Source organism: Trachemys scripta, chromosome 6 (genome assembly GCF_013100865.1).
Source record: "Trachemys scripta elegans isolate TJP31775 chromosome 6, CAS_Tse_1.0, whole genome shotgun sequence".
In the NCBI taxonomy this organism is placed as follows: Eukaryota; Metazoa; Chordata; order Testudines; family Emydidae; genus Trachemys; species Trachemys scripta.
Window position 1 is genome coordinate 113,895,158 of NC_048303.1, and position 19,508 is coordinate 113,914,665.

At 44.7% G+C, this 19,508-nt stretch overlaps 1 protein-coding gene across 1 annotated transcript; it reads left to right on the forward strand.

Annotated features, from left to right (window-relative positions):
- The first annotated feature begins 7,170 nt into the window (after positions 1-7,170).
- On the forward strand, positions 7,171-12,374 carry TMEM215 (transmembrane protein 215). Its single transcript, XM_034774868.1, has one exon. It carries the CDS (start codon positions 7,753-7,755, stop codon positions 8,458-8,460), a length of 708 nt encoding a protein of 235 aa, XP_034630759.1. The 5' UTR covers positions 7,171-7,752; the 3' UTR covers positions 8,461-12,374.
- The last annotated feature ends 7,134 nt before the right edge of the window (positions 12,375-19,508 follow it).

Below are 19,508 nucleotides of genomic sequence, written 5' to 3' on the forward strand. Positions count from 1 at the left end.
GTTAGTAGACCAAAGTAGTATCCCAAGATGGAATTTACTCAGAACACAAGAGCTAATATCCCTACCAGAGCAAAACATCTATGGGGTCTTTAATGATCACAAGTGTCAAGACCTTAGTTTTACTTCTCCAAAAGCAATTTTCTCCTCATGGCATACTGGGGCATTGCCGCACTGAACCACCAATACCACTTCCTGCAGAACCGTGGGTTTTCTTTGGACATCTGTCTTCCAAGCACAGACCCAGTCCAACCCTCCTTAGTCTGGAAGAGCTGACAAGATCACAGTTTGAAGTATGAACTTTTATTTCTGTAATGTCCAATTTCCATTTTTTTCCTGTGGCTTCCTCTAATAATAAGCAACAATCAATTATTTGTATTGCAGGCCAACAAGCCCCTGCAATGGTATGGGACCCTAATGTGCTAGGATTTGCACAAAAAACTAACAAAAGGACAGTCCCTACTCCAAAGAGCTTACTTTTCTTCTTAGGTGTAACCTCAAGAGTAATTTAATAAACAATCTCAGTTGCTGTCACTTGTGTGAAAGATCAATGACTCCCTTCCCCATCCCCACAATTTCTAGGTTAAAAAATTCTTGGATAAATTTAGCAATTTGATCAGGGGTGGTTTCTGAACAGTCTTTTGGGTTTCCCTCTCTACCCCATCTGGGAAATCTATGATGTTTATACTGTTGTCCCTTCTTTGAACTGTTTTCTGAATTAAATTTGTCCTGCTTAGTTCCATCTTTGTTCTGACACTTTCTATAAACATGTTTCTGCTAAAAGCATCCTTGTCCTCTAAAGTGGCTATTCTCTTTTCCATCTCAGTAACCCTGTCCCTCAAATTTGAAAGGTCAATTTTGCTTGTTTCATCTTCTGACATCCTCTGCAGTTCTTGCAGTATTCTGATAACATTTTTTTCTGCTGAGATCACTAATAGTGTCTAGATTTCTGCAGTCTTCTGCTCCTTTCATGCAGTTTTCCAGTTTTCTCTTTTTAAGAATCCCAGCCAAGTGGGTAGATAGGATAGGATCATGGCCAAGTTGTCATTCAGAGAGAGTTTTGTTATTCTTTGTTTTAGTATTTTCTACATTAGGTGCTTTCAGCTCTGACGACTAATAACCATTAAATCATAACAGCCATTCAATATATATATTATATATAGTACTGGGCCACATTCCCAACAACTGTATTTGGGTACAGCTCCATGCATAATGCATTGGCTTCAAGTCAGTTGGACTGCTTACATGCTAAAAGGTAACCATGTGCTTGTTTTTTATGTCTCTCTCTTGGTTTTAATGATGAAGTAGAAGTTCAGTGTACTATGGGATACAATACTAAGGGATACAATGGGATATAATACTATGGGAATACTATTGGGATACAAACAAGTAACAAATACGTGCTTCGCAAAAGTGTGAGCAAAGGGATTGGGCTCTTGTTTACAGTGCCAGAGGGTCAAATCCTGTGAAATTCCTGGTAGCAGAAGTGAAAATTAACTTACCTTGGTACATGGTGGATTCTCCATCATTCAAAGTCTATGAATGAAGACTGATGTCTTCCTAAAAGTTATGCTCTAGCTCAGCCAGAAGCTACCAGCTAGCTGTAAGAACTACTCAGTGAGATTCCATGGCCTATGTTATGCAGGTCAGACTAGATGTTCATAATGGTCCATTCTGGATTTACAATCTTTGAAAAACAAAGTCCTGAATCACTGCATGAGTTTACCACTGCAACGCCTCCTTAGAGATCTCATGAACCTCTCACTTGTACATCCATGTTTCCTTTAGATAAGAGAAAAGTTCTTCCCATGTCAAGTGAAATTCTTCTGTTTCATCAACTTTATTCAGAAGCTATACACATGAAGCAATGGCTGTGATATCAATACATTAGTCTTTTAAAAAGAGGACACAAAACCTTTCCAACCTCCTACGGATTCAATCTCTTTGCACAGCCAATGACAAATTGAAGTCTATGTTTAAAAAGATTTTGTAGTTCCATGTACTGAAGAAAAATCATGTAGCAAATATAGCCCTGGCTCAGCTGGTAGCTTATGAGTCAGTCCGTGATAATTCTATAATATTTGACCCAGAATTTGCAACATTAAGACCTTGCCAAACAATATGCACTGAATTCTTACCCTCATTCCCACTCTATCAGCACACATCAATCTCAAGTGAGCACAGAAAATTATTCCTATGATTTAAAATTGTTGGAATTTTATTTTAGAGTTTGATAGATCAGAAGCACTCTTTAAAAAAAAAAAAAGACTCAGTTGTCCTGACTCTTCATTTCACTGGTGGTGCCCCAATCTTATGTACCTGTGGATGCTCTCATTATCTATACAAATATCTAATCTTCTGCTAAATTCTTGGCTTCAGCAGCACCTCGTGGCAATGAGTTCCATGGGTTAAGGGTGCATTGTATACAAAAAGCATTTCCTTTTCTCGGTTTTAAATGTGTTGCTCTTTAATTTAATTGAATATCCCCTTATTTTTGTATTTTGAGAAAGGGCAAATAGGAATGCATGATATACCTTCTCTGTTCCATTTATTACTTTGAAATAAGTGTTGATGTAAGTTGTGGAAAACTTTATACCATTTACAGAGAACCTCCTCTCCCACACCTGCCCCGCCATAATTTCAAGCTTCTTCCTCTGTTAATTTTTCCCCTAGTTTGGATCTTTTTCACACATCAACAAAATCTAGGGTCACACTTTTGGGTGCTGGATTTGTTGAGAGCTCTGGCTGCTTGACCTACTCTCATTGAAGTGTACAGCAACGATCCCAGTTAATTGTATGGGAGCAGGATTGGGCCCTGATCAAGTCAGGTATAATAAAGAACTACTTTGATGGGTGCCAACCATGTGGGAGAATTTTGTAATTAATGTATGTTTCACACAAGCCTATAATCTCAGTTTTGTCTACACTATATCATAGAAGATTAGGGTTGAAAGAGACCACAGGCAGTCATCTAGTCCAGTCCCTTGCTCAAAGCAGGACCAACACCAACTAAATCATCCCAGCCAGGGCTTTGTCAAGCCGGGCCTTAAAAACCTCTAAGGATGGAGATTCCACCCCCTCCCTGGGTAACCCATTCCAGTGCTTTACCACCCTCCTAGTGAAATAGTGTTTCCTAATATCCAACCTAGATTTCCCCCATGGCAACTTGAGACCATTGCTCCTTGCTCTGTCATCTGCCACCACTGAGAACAGCCGAACTCCATCTTCTTTGGAACCCCCCTTCAGGTAGTGGAAGGCTGCTATCAAATCCCCCCCCTTACTCTTCTCGTCTGCAGACTAAATAAGCTCAGTTCCCTCAGCCTCTCCTCGTAAGTCATGTGCCCCAGCCACCCAATCATTTCCGTTGCCCTCCGCTGGATTCTCTCCAATTTGTCCACATCCTTTCTGTAGTGGGGGGGCCCAAAACTGGACGCAGTACTCCAGGTGTGGCCTCACCAGTGCCAAATAGAGGGGAATAATCACTTCCCTTGATCTGCTGGCAATGCTCTTACTAATGCAGCCCAATATGCCGTTAGCCTTCTTGGCAACAAGGGCACACTGCTGACTCATATCCAGGTAGTGTCTAAATTTTGCTTCTTCATGCACATCTCCAAGAGCCTCCCTTTCAGCTCTACCCACACTGCATAAGTCCTAATCATCTTACACTTTGAATACCTTGATATCCTCCTGCCTGACCTCGATACCTGAAAATCTGCCCCCGTCAATTGCATTCCAAATGCTGCTGCCACTATCATCTTCCACCCTGGCTATGTTAACCCCTCTTCAAGTCTTTCCACTGACTCCGCCTCTTCTAATGCATCACACACAAACTTCTTGTCCTAGCCTTGAAAGACTTCCACAGTTTAGGCCTGTCCTATCAATCCTATTAGCTTAGCACTGCCAACCTTTGCTCTGCCAGTGATACTACCCCAATCCCGCATTTGTCCACATTTCTCACAACCGCTTTCACGCTTTCTCCCATGCTGCCCCTTACACACCAGACAAACTCCTAGTCACTTCTTACCAAGCTACTACTTCCTTTATGGCTCTCCTTAAACCTTACCTGTGTCACAGTACACAGAGAAGACTGCCATTTGATAATGGCTGGGTAGGTGGTGAGTTGTGATTCCTACTACAGCCTGGCTAAGAACAACAGCCATAAGCTTGTCTGGGCCAAAACAGCCTTTTATCTTGTTTTATCCTGTCCTGTCCTCCCCATCCCCACCTGCTTGTTTGTCTCATCCACCTAGGGTTGCCAGGTGTCTGGTTTTCAACTGGAACACCCGGTCGAAAAGGGACTCTCACCAGCCCGGTGAAAATGAGTGAATGAGGGTGGGGGAGAGCGAGCGACAAATAATCATAATGCTGGGTGGACTTTTCAAAAGCCTTCAGCCTTGACCCAGTGTCTGCTCCGATTGAAATCCATGGCAAGACTCGCACTGACTGTCATGAGATCAGCGTTCAGTCAGTGCTGTGTGCTTTTGCAAAATCACAGCAGGCGTTTGCAGGGAAGGAGGTTTGCCCAGCCATGAGGGTGAGGGGAAGGAGGTACACCCAGCCATTGTGGCACCAGCCTGGAAGCTGAGATGGTGCATCTATGCAGCAAAGTCAGGCTGGCCTCACAGTGATCCCCACATTGTATGGGGGGTGGAGGGGTCACTATCAAACAATATTAATGCCAATCTAGTTCTAGCGGCACAAGAAGGCACAACTGTTGCCAAAGCCAGTGCATTAAAGGCCATGGAGGTCCAGGGCTGCTGTTCTCAAGTAAAGACTGCACGGTTGGATCCCACCAGCCCCATGAATTCCTCACGGGGCTCCCTTGACAGAAGTGGATCAGCATGGAGGGAGGGGAGATCCCACAGCCAGGCTGTATCAGGAGCTCATTGGCATCACTGCCCATTGCACTGGCAGATCCCCCGGCCCCATTCTGCAGAACTGCCGAGATCTGAGCCGCCCGCCAAAGCAGGCAGGAGCCAGCCCCCCACAGGCAAGAGGGACGCACCCAGGGAAAGCGACTAAGGGTGCCCCTGGGACTAGACCCTCCATTGTCTGTGCTAGAGGGGAGAGCTGGCAGACCTGAAGAGCTCTGTGGGGCTGGAAAGCTTCACTCCCTCTCTCACCATCCAATTGGTCTGAGGGAAGATACCACCACACCCCCCTTGTCTCTCTCAGACCCCTTGGCACAGGCCTGAAGCAAATGCCCCTCCCCTGTTTTCTTTGGGGGGGTTCATGCTGCAGAGGAGAGCAAATGCCCCTCCCCCGTTTTCTTTGGGGGGGTTCATGCTACAGAGGGGAGCAAATGCCCCCCCCCCCGTTTTCTTTGTGAGGGGGTTCATGCTACAGAGGGGAGAAAATGTCCTTCCCCCGTTTTCTTTGTTGGGGGGGCGGTTCATGCTACACAGGAGAGCAAATGCCCCTCCCCCGTTTTCTTTGTGGGGGGGTTCATGCTACAGAGTGGAGCAAATGCCCCCCCCCCGTTTTCTTTGTGAGGGGGTTCATGCTACAGAGGGGAGAAAATGTCCTTCCCCCGTTTTCTTTGTTGGGGGGGCGGTTCATGCTACACAGGAGAGCAAATGCCCCTCCCCCGTTTTCTTTGTGGGGGGGTTCATGCTACAGAGTGGAGCAAATGCCCCCCCCCGTTTTCTTTGTGAGGGGGTTCATGCTACAGAGGGGAGAAAATGTCCTTCCCCCGTTTTCTTTGTTGGGGGGGCGGTTCATGCTACACAGGAGAGCAAATGCCCCTCCCCCGTTTTCTTTGTGGGGGGGTTCATGCTACAGAGTGGAGCAAATGCCCCCCCCCCGTTTTCTTTGTGAGGAGGTTCATGCTACAAAGGGGAGAAAATGCCCCTCTCCTCTTTTCTTTATGGGGGTTCATGCTACAGAGGGGAGAAAATGTCCCTCCCCCGTTTTCTTTGTTGGGGGGGGTTCATGCTACACAGGAGAGCAAATGCCCCTCCCCCGTTTTCTTTGTGAGGGGATTCATGCTACACAGGAGACTGAGGAAGGAATTGGGGGGGGGGGGACTACAGCGGCGTTGCAGCAAATACCTTCCCCCCCGCAGGCAGCCAGCGCTGAGCGCGGCACCAGAGCTCTGCTCTGCCATGGCCCGGGGCACTCGGCGGAGGTGACCCCTGCACGCGCTGCGCGGGGGGTGCGGCAGGCACGCGCCTTGTCACTGACACCTGTTCTAGGGTTCGGGGCTGCACCCCGCGCCGCTGCCTTGCAGGGAGCTTGTCTCGCGGCGGTGGGGGGATGGGGTGGGGGCAGCGCCCCGGGCCGCCCCGCTGGCTTGGCAGGCGGGAAACGGGAGGGTTGCTATTCGTGGCGTCACACCGGCTGCATTTCGGGTCGCTGAGCTGGGGCTCCCACCCCAGCAGTGCCACGAGGCAGCGCTTCCCAGGGAGCGAGGCGTGCGAGGCGGGCTGTCCTTCGTCTCCCACTCCCTCCCTCCGGCGCGTCTGCCTGAGCCCGCGGGCTCTCCTCCAGCTGCGGGCGGTCAGCACCTCGCCTCTGCGTGGGGGCGAGGGGGACACGTGGGGTGCAGCTGAGCGACCCCTTGGCTCCTGCCGTCGCTCTCTGCTCGTCGGTTTGAAAACTAACCAGCTGGGGGGGGGGGGGGGGGAGGGGCTGGGACTGGGGGGCACTTAAAGAAACAGGGGGTGGGGGAGGGAATCCTACTCAAGCATAACTCCCAGAGTCTAGTGGAAATTTGCTGGGACACACACACACCCCTCTAGTGGGAATTTGCAGGGTGTCTCACACACACACACACACACGTGGGAATTTGCAGGAACACCCGCCGTGGGAATTTGCCGGGACCCCCCCCGTGGGAATTTGCCGGGGACCCCCCCCGTGGGAATTTGCAGGGAGACGCGCGCGAGCTCAGGGCGCCGCGCGGCTAGCAGGCTGCGAAGGTCACATGTCCAGCCGCTGCCCCGCTGTGGGTGCGTTGGCTCGGAAAGGGCGGCGATCACTCTCTCTAGCAACGGGATCGTGGCACCAGCAGACACCCCCTTCTCCCCCTTTTGGAACAGCAAAGCTCCGGGAGGCATTCGCAGTGTTTTCCTGGCCGATGAGCACCTGCTCACTTCGGCACAACTCAGCTGAGTTATGAACTCCCCTGAGGGGCTAGTAAGCCCCCGGGCTCTCCCATACCCATGTGATGGAAGCTCCTGGGGCACTTCTGTTCCCTGACCCATTTCTCCCAGTCCTTAGCCCGTTCCTGGGCTTTTCTTTCATCGGCTGTAACACTAGAAGCTTGGAGTCTCTGACTCTTTCCAGGATCTAAGTCCATCCCCCTCTGTCTCTGACATGCACGCACATATGCCCTATAACTCACTGCTTCCGTGTTTTATGCACTACAATTGCTCTTAATGCATCTCCTCTTGGCTGATCTGGCCTAGGATCCAAAACAGAGTCTCAGAGGCCCTGGGGGCTGTCCGTGTAAGATTACAAGGAGCTCTTTTAGCCTGGTGCAGCATCCTCCGGGGAAGCCTGCTCTGGCTGGCAGAAGTGCTGGGATATTTTTAGGGGGACTGTATGGGATTTCCCCATTGACCCATTTCTCCCTGGGAGACGGTGGCGAGAGAAACAGGATCTGCTTTTGGTTTTTTTATGGAAACTTTTTAATTGTGTGTTTATTGCAGCAAATCCCTCCAGAGGAAAGCTCTCAAAGGCAGGCTTATAAGCCTCCTCAGCTTTGCACTGCCTTTGAAGGAGAGCGGTCGGATGATCTGCATGGTGTGAGGAGCCATGAGACCAGACGACATTAACCCTAGGACGGGACTAGTGGTGGCTTTGGTCAGCGTCTTCCTTGTTTTTGGCTTCATGTTTACCGTTTCTGGGATGAAAGGGGAGACCCTGGGAGACATCCCCCTCCTGGCAATAGGACCTGCTATTTGCTTGCCGGGCATAGCTGCCATTGCACTAACGAGGAAAACAGATGGCTGCACCAAATGGCCTGACAACAAGCGTCCCTGCAGCAAAAAGGCGAAAGACAAGGAAGTGGTGGAGCTGCTGAGAACGCCCTCGGATCTGGAATCGGGCAAAGGCAGCTGCGATGAGCTAGCCAAGAAGGCATACCTGCAGGACAGGAAAGTGCTGAAGGGAGAGGACTCTGTGTCCATCTGCACCACCACCACAACCACCACCACCATGGGAGAATGCAAGAGCCTGATCAAAAGGGTGGACCAGGAGGAGATGCTGAGATACCTGGAGACCTGCTACCCGGAGATGCCAGGGAACGTGCTCGTGGGAGAGGGTCCCACTTACAGTGCCTTGGAGAAGAAGAGTTCTCCTCCCTGGGACAGTGCTGCCTGCCCTGACACAGAGGACAACATTTTTGTGGCTCCAAAAGACAGTATAATTGTTTGTTCCTACAAGGAGAATAGCCCTTACGACAGATATTGTTGTTACATAAACCCTACTGGAGTCAGCTCGGACCATGAGACTATAGTTTGAATGATGCACATTTTATATATCTCTATGTATTTTTACAGACTCTACTTCTTTCAGCTCTTAATAGGGGAAAGTAGCTGATTGCACTGCATGGAACACTCCTCATACTATTACAAATTTAACCTGGTATGTGACTGATGCTCAAACCTTTTGTGCCTGAAATACTTTCTGTAAGTAAATAAGCATGTTTAAGGCTAAGAACTCCTTCTTCTTTGTGAAAATCCATTTTAATTATTTTAAAAAATGTCAGTGCTGAATATTTTGTCCAGACACCCCCGCTCCCAAGACCTGAGCTCCTAGACAAGTTGGCAAGGTGAAGGCATTGACTGTCAGCTAAAATCAAGGCAAGAGTCAAAAGTCTGGAGCTCACTATGTAAAATAACATGCAATAAGGATGAGTGGATCTTAGGAATAGTGTCACTTCCTTTATTTCTGGAGGAATTGATAGAAGTCAATGTGCAGTTGAATTAGTTGGCTGCCTGATGTTAAGCTGTTAGAAAAGCTTTTCAGTTCAATCAGTCTGAGACTCAGGCAGGCAAAATCAGGGAGCCAATGTCTGACTTCAGTTTTCTGCTCTTTTTAGATTTTACATGACCTTGTTTTAGGAAATCAAAGAGCAACATTGTAGGCTATTACCCTGCCAGCCTCCTGAGTCAAGGAAGGGGACTAGGATCGAGAGAATTTTTGAAGGCAAATCTAGCAGCAGTCATATCAAAGGTACAAGTGTTAGGCTATTTTGCTTCATTCTTATTTGTTAATGAATCCACCAAAGACTTTCTGCTATGTTTGGCACTTACAGCTGTACTTTATAACAAGAGATTGATAAAATCATTGCAGAGACTTAGCAGAAGGGGTCACTGGATTTGGAAGATTATATATATATAATATTTATTACTTGGAGATTTAGGGCCTGATCCAACTCCCACTGAAGTCAACAGACTCCTATTGGCTGTAACAGAAGCTGGATCAGGCTCTTAGAGAAGTGTCATCTTCACATACCTCTTCAAAAACTCCAGATGTTTATCCATGGATCTTGAATAATGATACTTTATTCAATATTATGAAAGCCATTTTTAAGGTGGGGGAGACTAGAGAAATATGGTTGGCACGATTTTTCCACAACCATGCTGTATGTTTTGTTAACGAGTTCACTGATCACAGATGCATAATACTGGAACCATGACCTGAGTGTTACGAGAGCATAGTGGTTAACCCTTCAGAGCCTGCAAACTGCATACCCATATATAATACAAATTACATAAACGTACTACAGATTACACATAATCTAACATATATATTACCATATGAGATAGTATAGATACACTATAATATATATGTAATCTATACAGCCAATCTAAGGGTTAAACTATTAGAAAAAATGTTTGCTAAAGCGTAAAATAATGTTAGCATTTCACAGACAAAGCCTTGATTTCCATAACACAATGCTCAACACAGCTCTGAAAAGTCTCTCCGTGTTGGAAGTCGTAATAACAGTTCTTACTTTAGTTATTTTTAATAAACCATAATTTGTACCAGACAGACTTATTGAACTACCAGTGTAAAAAGAAGCCACCCCTGGCTAACAGGAGCCTGGGAATATTCTGCAGAAACTGCTCTGGAATTTTCCACTGAGAGATTGAAAGCTGGACAACTCCTCATTATGTCTGTGCAATTATTTGGAAAATAAAAGGAAACCTCAGGCATCCTGAGGGTCCATCCATTTGGAAACTGCTCTCAAATTGTTACAGACAGTCAGCTCAAAGGAGATTGCCAAAGGGAGGTTTGGGAAGATTTCCCAGCGTGGGCTTTCTCTGCTTCTCTCTGGTGCACTAAACGTAACATTGTTTATTTTATTTATGCATTTATGTCCTGATTTTTCACACAGTGCCCATTGCTGTGGCATCAGGGTGCTATTCAGACAAATAAAACAAATGCAGGTTAGTCTCAGTCAGGGACAGCCAGTTAATATTAACACACCACAGGTCTTGCTGCTGGGGGATGTAGTTCAGGGACTCGTATTTGCAAAACTTGAGCTTTTGTCAGACTAAATGAGTCCCACAGAGAGAGACCCCCCAATTGAAAATGTTCAGCTTCCAGCCCTGGACAGAGACACCCCAGGGATTGTCTCCAAGAATAGCTCAAGAGATCGTAATCACCATAACAGAATATAAGGCCGGATCCTTCAAGGTGCTGAGCAGCTCCGGGATGGTGCTGAAAGCCAGATCCTGCTCCCATTTAAGTCAATAGCTAAAATCCAACGGACTCCCATGGTGCAGAATAAGGCCTTCTGCATGCCTTCAGCCCCCATAAGTGGGAGTTGAGGCTGTTGAACATAGTGCAAGAGGTGCTTAGCACCACTTGAGATCAGGCCCATCGGCAGAAAGGCAACCTCTCCGATTACATTGTAGTCTCTACAGTTCAGGACTCAGTTAACAACCCCTTGCATTGTGTTTGGTAGCAAATAAGTAGCCCATGCAGAGCACAGATTAGGACAGTTCTGCAAATAGGTATGAGGAAGAGATTGAACGATTTTTTCGCTTAGGTTTAAATGCTGTCTGCCAAACCACACATTTGAAATGTAGTAGAAAGGTCTTTCATAAGGTTAGGCAATAAATTCTAGTGGTAAATGGCATGACAAAGATATAATATGCAATCAAGCAACTGTGAGTCATGCACTCTATTCCATTCTTACTGTTAGACCTTAGGGTTTTGCTTTTTTTATTAATGAAAGCAGATTTTTATGGCAGTGAAAGTTACGCACAATTTAAAAAAAAATGAATGTTACAAATAGTGAAGATTATGGGTGGAATCCTGGCTCCAATGAAGTCAATGGGTCCAGGATTTTACATGCTAAGTTTAAAGAGTATTTATAGGTAATTTAACATCAGCACAAATAGGAATTTGAAACCAGAGGAATATGGACAAACCTTTTCTGAAATCTCTCTACTTGAGAATCTTTCCTTTTCCCATGTTCAGTATTACCCTTAATTAACGGAACAGAGTGAAATCTGGGATGAATCTGACCATTTAAAAAAAAAAAGTGTCTCTAGGGTCTAATCCAAAACCCATTGGATTGACTGTGACTCTTTCCACTGACTTCGGTGAGCTTTGGTTCAAGCCCTTAGTGTCCATGAAAAGTGCCAAATTGATAATCCTGGAGATTAAAGCCCTCTGTTTACACGCAAGACAAGCAGAGCATAGGCAGCAGCAAGACTGTCAATGCGCCTCCCTCCCTGGTCTACACTGTCTCTCTTAAACCAGAGAGATGTTCTTGCCTCTCTTGCTGGTGAGTGTATTTTAAACCTGGACATTTATCTCTCAAGCAGTCATATTACGGTTACATCCTGTATGATCAGCCTTGATTTTGGTGGACGGAGGAGCAATTCCATTGATTTTAATGGCGCTGTTCCTGCTCATCTCAGAGCTGAATTTGTCTCATGGTCATTACAAATCTGGGTGTGATTCAAACTCGTGACTTGGAGGTGAGTCTCTTTATGTCATTGCCAGCTCAATAAAACACCCACACTCCCTGGGTTAAAATTTCACTTCATCCTTGATTTTTTAAGTGTCAAAGCAGTGAACGTAACTTCAGTGTTCTCCATCTCTTAGAGCTTAAGCCTGCATCTACTGATGTCAATAGCAAAACTTTTATTGATTCAGTGATGCAAGATCAGGATATTAAATTGTCTTTGTAGAGATCAGGTGATAAAGCACTTAAGACAGATTTCTAAGATTTATACAATATAATTTTTATGGTAGCATTTATTGTAACTTCTGCACTGATGGGTATTTTTTTTTTCTGAAGTAATGTAAAAGTGATGCACTGTGTTCATTATATAGTTTGAAGTGTTGCATTATTTTATTTCATTTTGTTTGTTTGTAGCATTTTTATCCACACAGATTACATTACAAAACACCAGGCAGTTTCTTTAACAGAAAACCAGGAAACCTTTTCAGCAGCCATAATCCTCTATTACTTTTCTAGTCTATGCTCAAGTCATTGTCTAGAGAGCAAACAAAGGAAACAAAAACACAATGTGTGGCCTGATCCTAACAAGTGCTGAGTGCCCTCCACTCCTAGTTGACGTCAGTGGTGACAGTGCTGAGTCCTGCTCAGGATTGGGTCCATACAACTGATCTGAGTTTTATAGAAATATTGTTGTCCCAATGGCACTTTTCCCTTTCCCCTTGTGATTTTTGTGTTTGTTAATGTAATTTCTTCTCCTTCCCTCATCCTATGCCTTTGTTTTGAGCAGTCTAATTTGGCTTATTACATTAAGGGCCAGTTTCTGACACTCATGTTGAATGTTTGTGAACAGTCCCACTGATTTCTAGCTGACTACTCATAGAATAAGGGACTACTCAATGTCAGGGTGGCAGAATCTGTCCCTACATCATAAGCCTAGTTGAGACGATGATATAAAATCATCACGCTGGTTGAGACTGTCACTTCTTGGAGCATGGGCTTTGTATTTTCCATGTGTGTGAAGCATCGTTCACAGCAATGCTCCTATGGACATTTTAATCACTAATAATAACTAGCAATCAAAATAAATAGATAAATGATGATCAGTAATTAAGTCACTTTAGGTCTCATTTTCAAAATGGTCATAACCACGCCTCATCAGGGGCTGGATTTTATGAGGTACTGAGTACCATTTGTTAGAGTTGAGCACCTTCAGTAATCCCTGAAGTCGCCTCCACACCTTGTTAATAAGCTTCAGCCGCATCGTGTTGGTAGAAACCATTGGTCTGAAATGATCCAGTTTTATCCTCCCAGCTGTAAAGGGTTTCTGCAAGTTGCTAACATCAGTGCTATTTAAAGAAGTGTTTTCTATCCAATGTAATAGGATTTTTTTTTTTTAGAAAGTATTGTGTCAACTCCCTGTGTGGGGCTTTCGCCGCATGCTTCATATTTTTAATCTGATTCTAATTTGCAGACACTGTACATGGGGACAGGTATATGTTGTGTGGATGTTTGTTACTTGTCTTTCCCATGGGATTATGAGACCACAGGCTCTTGCATTCTGCATCCATTTTCAACGAGTGCAAAAATCCAGTCCAGGGTTTATTTATGATATTCAGAGGCGATGTTTTTGTCTAGTGATGCCTGAGGTTACCCTGAGTCTGTCAGCCCCATAGAATGCAGAGGAGACAGAACTACATTTCCTTTACCAGCCAAGTGATTCTAGCTCCCTTTGTTTTTAAAAGCATGGAAGGTAACACACTAAGGAGCAAGATCTGAAGCTTATTGGTATTGACCTGATTCTGCTGTCAGATGCACTCACAGACCTTTATGCAAGATTTGGGGAAGTTTAAATCCACATCCAGAATTCATCTCAACACTCCTGGTGCTTTAAAATCCCACCTGTCATTTAGGAAAGGAGAATCTCCTTGTAGGAATTCAAATGTTATTCAACAGCATACGCCTTGTCAGGCAGAATATCTCCTGCAGGACATGTGGAATTTAAAGGCTGCAGGACTGTACTGTACCAGTGATGAAATACTGGCCTCACTAAAGCCAATGGCAACATTCCTGTTTTCTTCAATGGGGCCAAGATTTCACTCAAGATTTTCTAAAGTGCTTAGCGCCCAGCAATTCCCCTGAAAACCAATCCCCACACTGCCCCATTGAAAACACTGGGAGCTGCTGAAGGTTTTGGCCACTTGCTCTAGGGGCCTGAATGGGAACTGAGCTCTTTGAAAACCTGGCCTTTAATGTACTGTCCAGGTCGGCCAAAACCTGGAGCAAGCATAAATAAGGGGCAACATCCATCCACTAAGTGAGAGAAAAGGATACGTGGTTTCATCATTTTTTCTATTTTCATTGTGTCGGTTTCATCGTGTTCCACTCCAATCAGTGGATTTTTGTGTATATGTTCCTTCTCTTTGCCAGATTCAGCAGCATCTGTATGCTTTTCTGGGCCGGGGCAAGGCCTTTCTTCTCGCCCTTAGGTGGAATTGGCTGGGGCAGGCCGCATTTTTCATCTAGTCCCAGGGTGACAGAAAGGGTTAATCCATCACAGATTGAATGTAAAATATGCATCTGATCTGCAGAGAGTGTGCCTCTTCCTTACTCCCATTTAAGTAAACTGAAATTGGGGGTTCTCAGCACCTCTCAGTCTCTAAGCCAACAACTGGTGCATCATAAAGCACCTGATGCAATAACACACAAGAAACAAAATTCTTTTTAAAATTCAGGGATGAAGGTATTTTGTTTTTCAGAACTCATAAATATGGCAAATGTCATCCTATGCTTTAATTCAGTGTCAAAATGTAATCTGTAAAAAAAAAAAAAAAAAAAAAAAAACAACCTTGATAGCTCAGTGCTTTGAGCATTGGCCTCCTAAACTCAGGGTTGTGAGTTCAGTCCTTGAGGGTTCCATTTAGGGAATTGGGGTGGGGAAAAAAAAATCTGTCTGGGGATTTATCCTGCTTTGAGCAGGGGGTTGGACTAGATGACCTCCTGAGGTCCCTTCCAACCGTGGTATTCTATGATATGTGTATGGAGCAGCCTGCACTGATAGTCCTTCTACTAGAGCTTTGTGGCTTTACAAAGGACTTTGCTGCTCAGGCCTTTCAAGCCAACAGCTTCTACAAACACCAAACTCACAGACCTGTTTTGAATGTGAAAAGGATTGATTTATAACTCTGAGGAGGAAAAGTGCTTTTGAATATTTGTTTTAAATCTAGGGATCAAAGCTCATGCCAGGGGTGTCAGTATGGGCCAGTTGCTCAGGGAGAAGAAAGTGAAAATACAGGAGGTAAGCGTAGTTGGCTAGGACCAGGAAGTTATTGGGGAGGGAGAGAGTGAGTGACCTTCGTGGCACCACAGGTCTGACCTTCTGGCTATCCATGTATAGAAAGCCCACTGACTCCTGCCTCAGGAGTTATCCACACAGAAATGGGGCTCCGTCCTGCATGACTGAAGCAAGTGGAGTATTACCATGGAATTGTATGAGAGCAGGATCAGACTTGTGCTGCATAGTCAGGTTTAGTCTGGCTCTGTAAAGTTTCCCAGAATGGTTGGAAGGCTCTTGACATTGGGTCCCTTCCTTTGGAGCGACTGCTTCATCCTCCTTATTTGGAGAGCTGCAGATCTATTAGGGAGGCACTCTAGGCTAGGTCAACCTCCATATCCCAGGAGCTAAACTTTGCTTTTATAGTACCTATAGAAAATATCAACATGACATTTAAATGTTAGGTAGTTGCTACCACGTCTTCAGTAGAAGCTAGGTGCTCTGTTTGAAGAAAGAAAGGAAGTTTTCCCAATGTTAAGTTTGACTGAATAAACTCTGGGAACTTCTAAACCTGGAAAATTAACTTACCAATAAAATTACAACATTGGTGATTATTTTATAATTTGACTGTTCCATCTACTCTTCAGCATTCACACAGGTTAGTTAAATATTACATCATTTTGTAATTCTTTTTCTGCTTTGTATCATGCTATTTATTTCCGATGCCTGTGTGCGTCATTACTGTACATAGCCTGTATTGAGATGAAATTGTAATAAATAGTCATCAGAATATATAATATATATATAAAATCAACACTTCATAAAAACAGAGTGGTATTCTTGTTGTCCGCATGTGCTGTTTTCCTATGACTGCAAACACGGAGGGCCCAATCCTGTGATGGCCTGAGAGCCCCCAGTAACAATGGAGCACCTTCACCTCCCACTTGGGAGAGAGTGTTGAGGGTGCCCAGCACCTCACAAGGGGTACTCCACACCTCTCAGGATCAGGCCCTATCACTGGAAATGCTCAGTATCCATCTACTTTCAAATTTAAACATGCAATAGATATTTTAAGAAAGAGGAGGAAAATATCACCGACCTATATAAGTGTAACATCTATTGTGTCCCCTTTCTACACAAAAACTTCAGCACAAGCTGATTGGTCACAGATCTGTGTCATAGGAGAGCACTTAGCTCTTCAGAGATTTACAGAGTCTCATATCAGGGCACTTGGTTGGTAATTTGACTTCTGACTGGTCACCCTGGACCGAGGGCCTTCGAGAGAAAATTGGGGCCCTGGTACATCACGTTCACTAGGGCCCCACCCCTCCCATTTCACCTCAGTTACAGATGTTTTGAGGACCTCCCTGAGCTTGGGGCCTGGTACAATTGTCCTCCCCTTGTCCTCCTCTCATCAGCCCTGCTTGCACCACTACAGCCAGTGGGACATTGACTTCAGTGGAAGCCGGATCAAGCCCTATGGCTATACTTTCTGGTGGTGTGATGTTATGTGGGTTATCTGTTTGGTGGAAGATATAATAGAATTACCCTGAGTTTTTCTTACAGTAACTACTCATGTGTACAGCCCCATTTAACTCAATGGACATAGAGCTAGGTTTGGGTGGTTTGCAATAAAAAAGTGACTTTTGAAGCAACACAAAACCTTTTCTTTTTGTTTAATGTTTGTGTGTGGAAAATTTTCATTGTTACAACCAATCCTAAATAGAACTACTTCATGTGTTTGTGAATCTACCCAAATTTATAAGCGTTTGCAGGATTGGGGCCCTATGAGTTTACAGTATGATTTTCAGCAACTTTGTAAAATGCTGAATGTAACATTTTCAACCAGATCGTCCCTAAGCATGATAGATCCCATAAGGCATCATGCGGCTACCTAATTCATTTTTAATTGGCTTGAGGGCTCAGCAGCTCCATTAATTGCGCAGCACCCTGCAGGACTGGGTCCTATGTAACTTCCAATACAAATGTGGCGCTCATATAACATTGAATGTCACGGCAGGGTTATGGGCAGCCAGGCCTAGTAGTCGGTGGCAGAGTCCGGAGTCATGAGACAGGAGTCAAGAGTCAGGATATCGGAAGATCAAAAGCCAGAGACAAACTGGAGATCAGAATCACGTGTCGGGAACCGGAGACAGGACAGCTCAGGATATCGGGGGTCAGAGGCAGGCGACAAACTGGAGTTCAGGAACCACAAGTCAAGCCGGGTCTGGATGCCAGGAAATCGAGTAGCAAGAGCAGGAAGTGTGGGGTGAGGCGAGCCCAGTTGTTCAGACAGTTGCCTGTTCCTGCTGCTGCTGGCTCCAGGACTCCACCAATTGGGCCTCAGGGGCAGAGCCTTACACTGGGGTGAGGCTTCATGGGTCCCAGGTAAGTCATTGTTAGCAGGCTACCGGGGGGAGGGCTGGAGTGCGGTTGTTTCCATGAACTCTGTGAATGTGGGTTTGAGACCTATCAGTCATGATAATAAAACAGACCTTTTTGGGGGGTGAAGGGAGATAGGTGGCAATGCAGTTTTGGCCAAATCCATTAAACATTATTATCAAAGTATGTCTGTAAATCCCGAATACCTGCCAAATCATCTGAGAACACTGCAACTTGTATTTCACATTGTACTGTTCATCCATTTCCTAGTAGACAAATACCCACATCACAAGAACCGTTTGCATAAATGACACTAATCAAGATGCCATCAGCACAACTGACACTAATCAAAGCCTTTCTAGAAGTCTTACCAGACATTCAATGAGCTATGGAAAACAATCCCTGCAGAGGTGGTCCATCCAAGATAGGGGCGAGAGCTATTGACAAAGCAACAGAGGGATGCTTACAATGGTGTTGTCCATGATCATCTTCTTCTGCAAGTAAACAGCCCAATCCAAAGCCCTCTGAAGTCACCAGGAGTCTTCCCATTAACTTCATTAGCCTTTGGACCAAACCCAAAGATATGTCCTCAATGGCCACAGCTGTCAGTCCAACAATTTTCCTAAGCACTGTCACACAAACATTGTACAAACTCAAATGATCATACAACTGACTTGTATTTAGAATAACCTGGACTCAGAAAATGTTCATTATAATGTCCTTTAATCCTAGCAGTCTACATTAGTATAACATAGATGAGTAGCAATTGCAACTTTTCTGCAAATGAATATGCAATAGATAGAGTGAATGGTAACAAATTCACATTTCCTAAAAGTCTCTTTCTATCATTTCTAATTTTTAACATGTTAATTCAGTGAAAGTGTAATGCCAAATATAGACTGCATGATGCAATGGTGTAGATCGAAGTGTTTCAGGAACATACACGGTATTCAGATCAATGGGGCTTTGGCGGAACAGCAGAGGAACTCAATGTGTTAAAGGATGTTACAATGCTGTGGTTGACTTGGAGTTTGAGTTTATTGGTGGTTATGTTATAAAATTTGGAACGTATGCGAATTTAACATATAACGTTTAGATAAATGGAAAAATACTTTAAAAAAGAATTAAGTCAGACTGTATATTGTAATCTCACTCAATAAAGTCAGTTGCTATTACTATTGCGTGTGCTTTCCAATTAAATAAGAAATTTCAGTATCAGCACTACCTTTTAATTTTAATCTCAGTGATCACACAGGACATATTTAATATCAAAATATGCTAATTACATGGGGCATGAGCCAGTAAATTACCCAGTTAATTTAAATTGATTTACACTGGTTTAAGTACACTTACTTTTAGGGTTTTGCACTGGTGTATCCAGATTGATTTGGAATAAATTTAGTTAAGCTGGTGAAACTTTCTAAGGTAGAGTAGCCCTGACCGAGAGAAAATCTGCTGCCATTTAAAATAAATCTGTAGTCTGGAAAAAAGAAACCGCAGAGTGCCAAACAGCATACAGCACACATTGTACAGCGTACTTCGCGTTCAGAGAAAATAACCTCTGACAGAGCTTGAATGAGAAGCCACTAGCGCAAACCCATCTCCATCAGCAAACATGGAGATTTATAGAGAGTTTTCTCTTAGGGCTTGTCTACACTTACAGCGCTGCCGTGACGCAGTTGTGCTGCTGTAAGGCTTAGTGAAGACACAACCTACGACAATGGGAAAGCTTCTCCCATTGGCTTAGGTACTCCACCTCCCCGAGAGGTGGTATCTATGTCTGATGGGAGAAGCCCTCCTGTCAACATAGCACTGTCTACACCGGGGGTTAGGTCGGTATAACTATGTCACTCGGGGTGTGGATTTTGACCCAAGCGTGTCAGACCAAGTCACTCCAATGGCTAATGACAGAAGCCAGACACCCTGAGT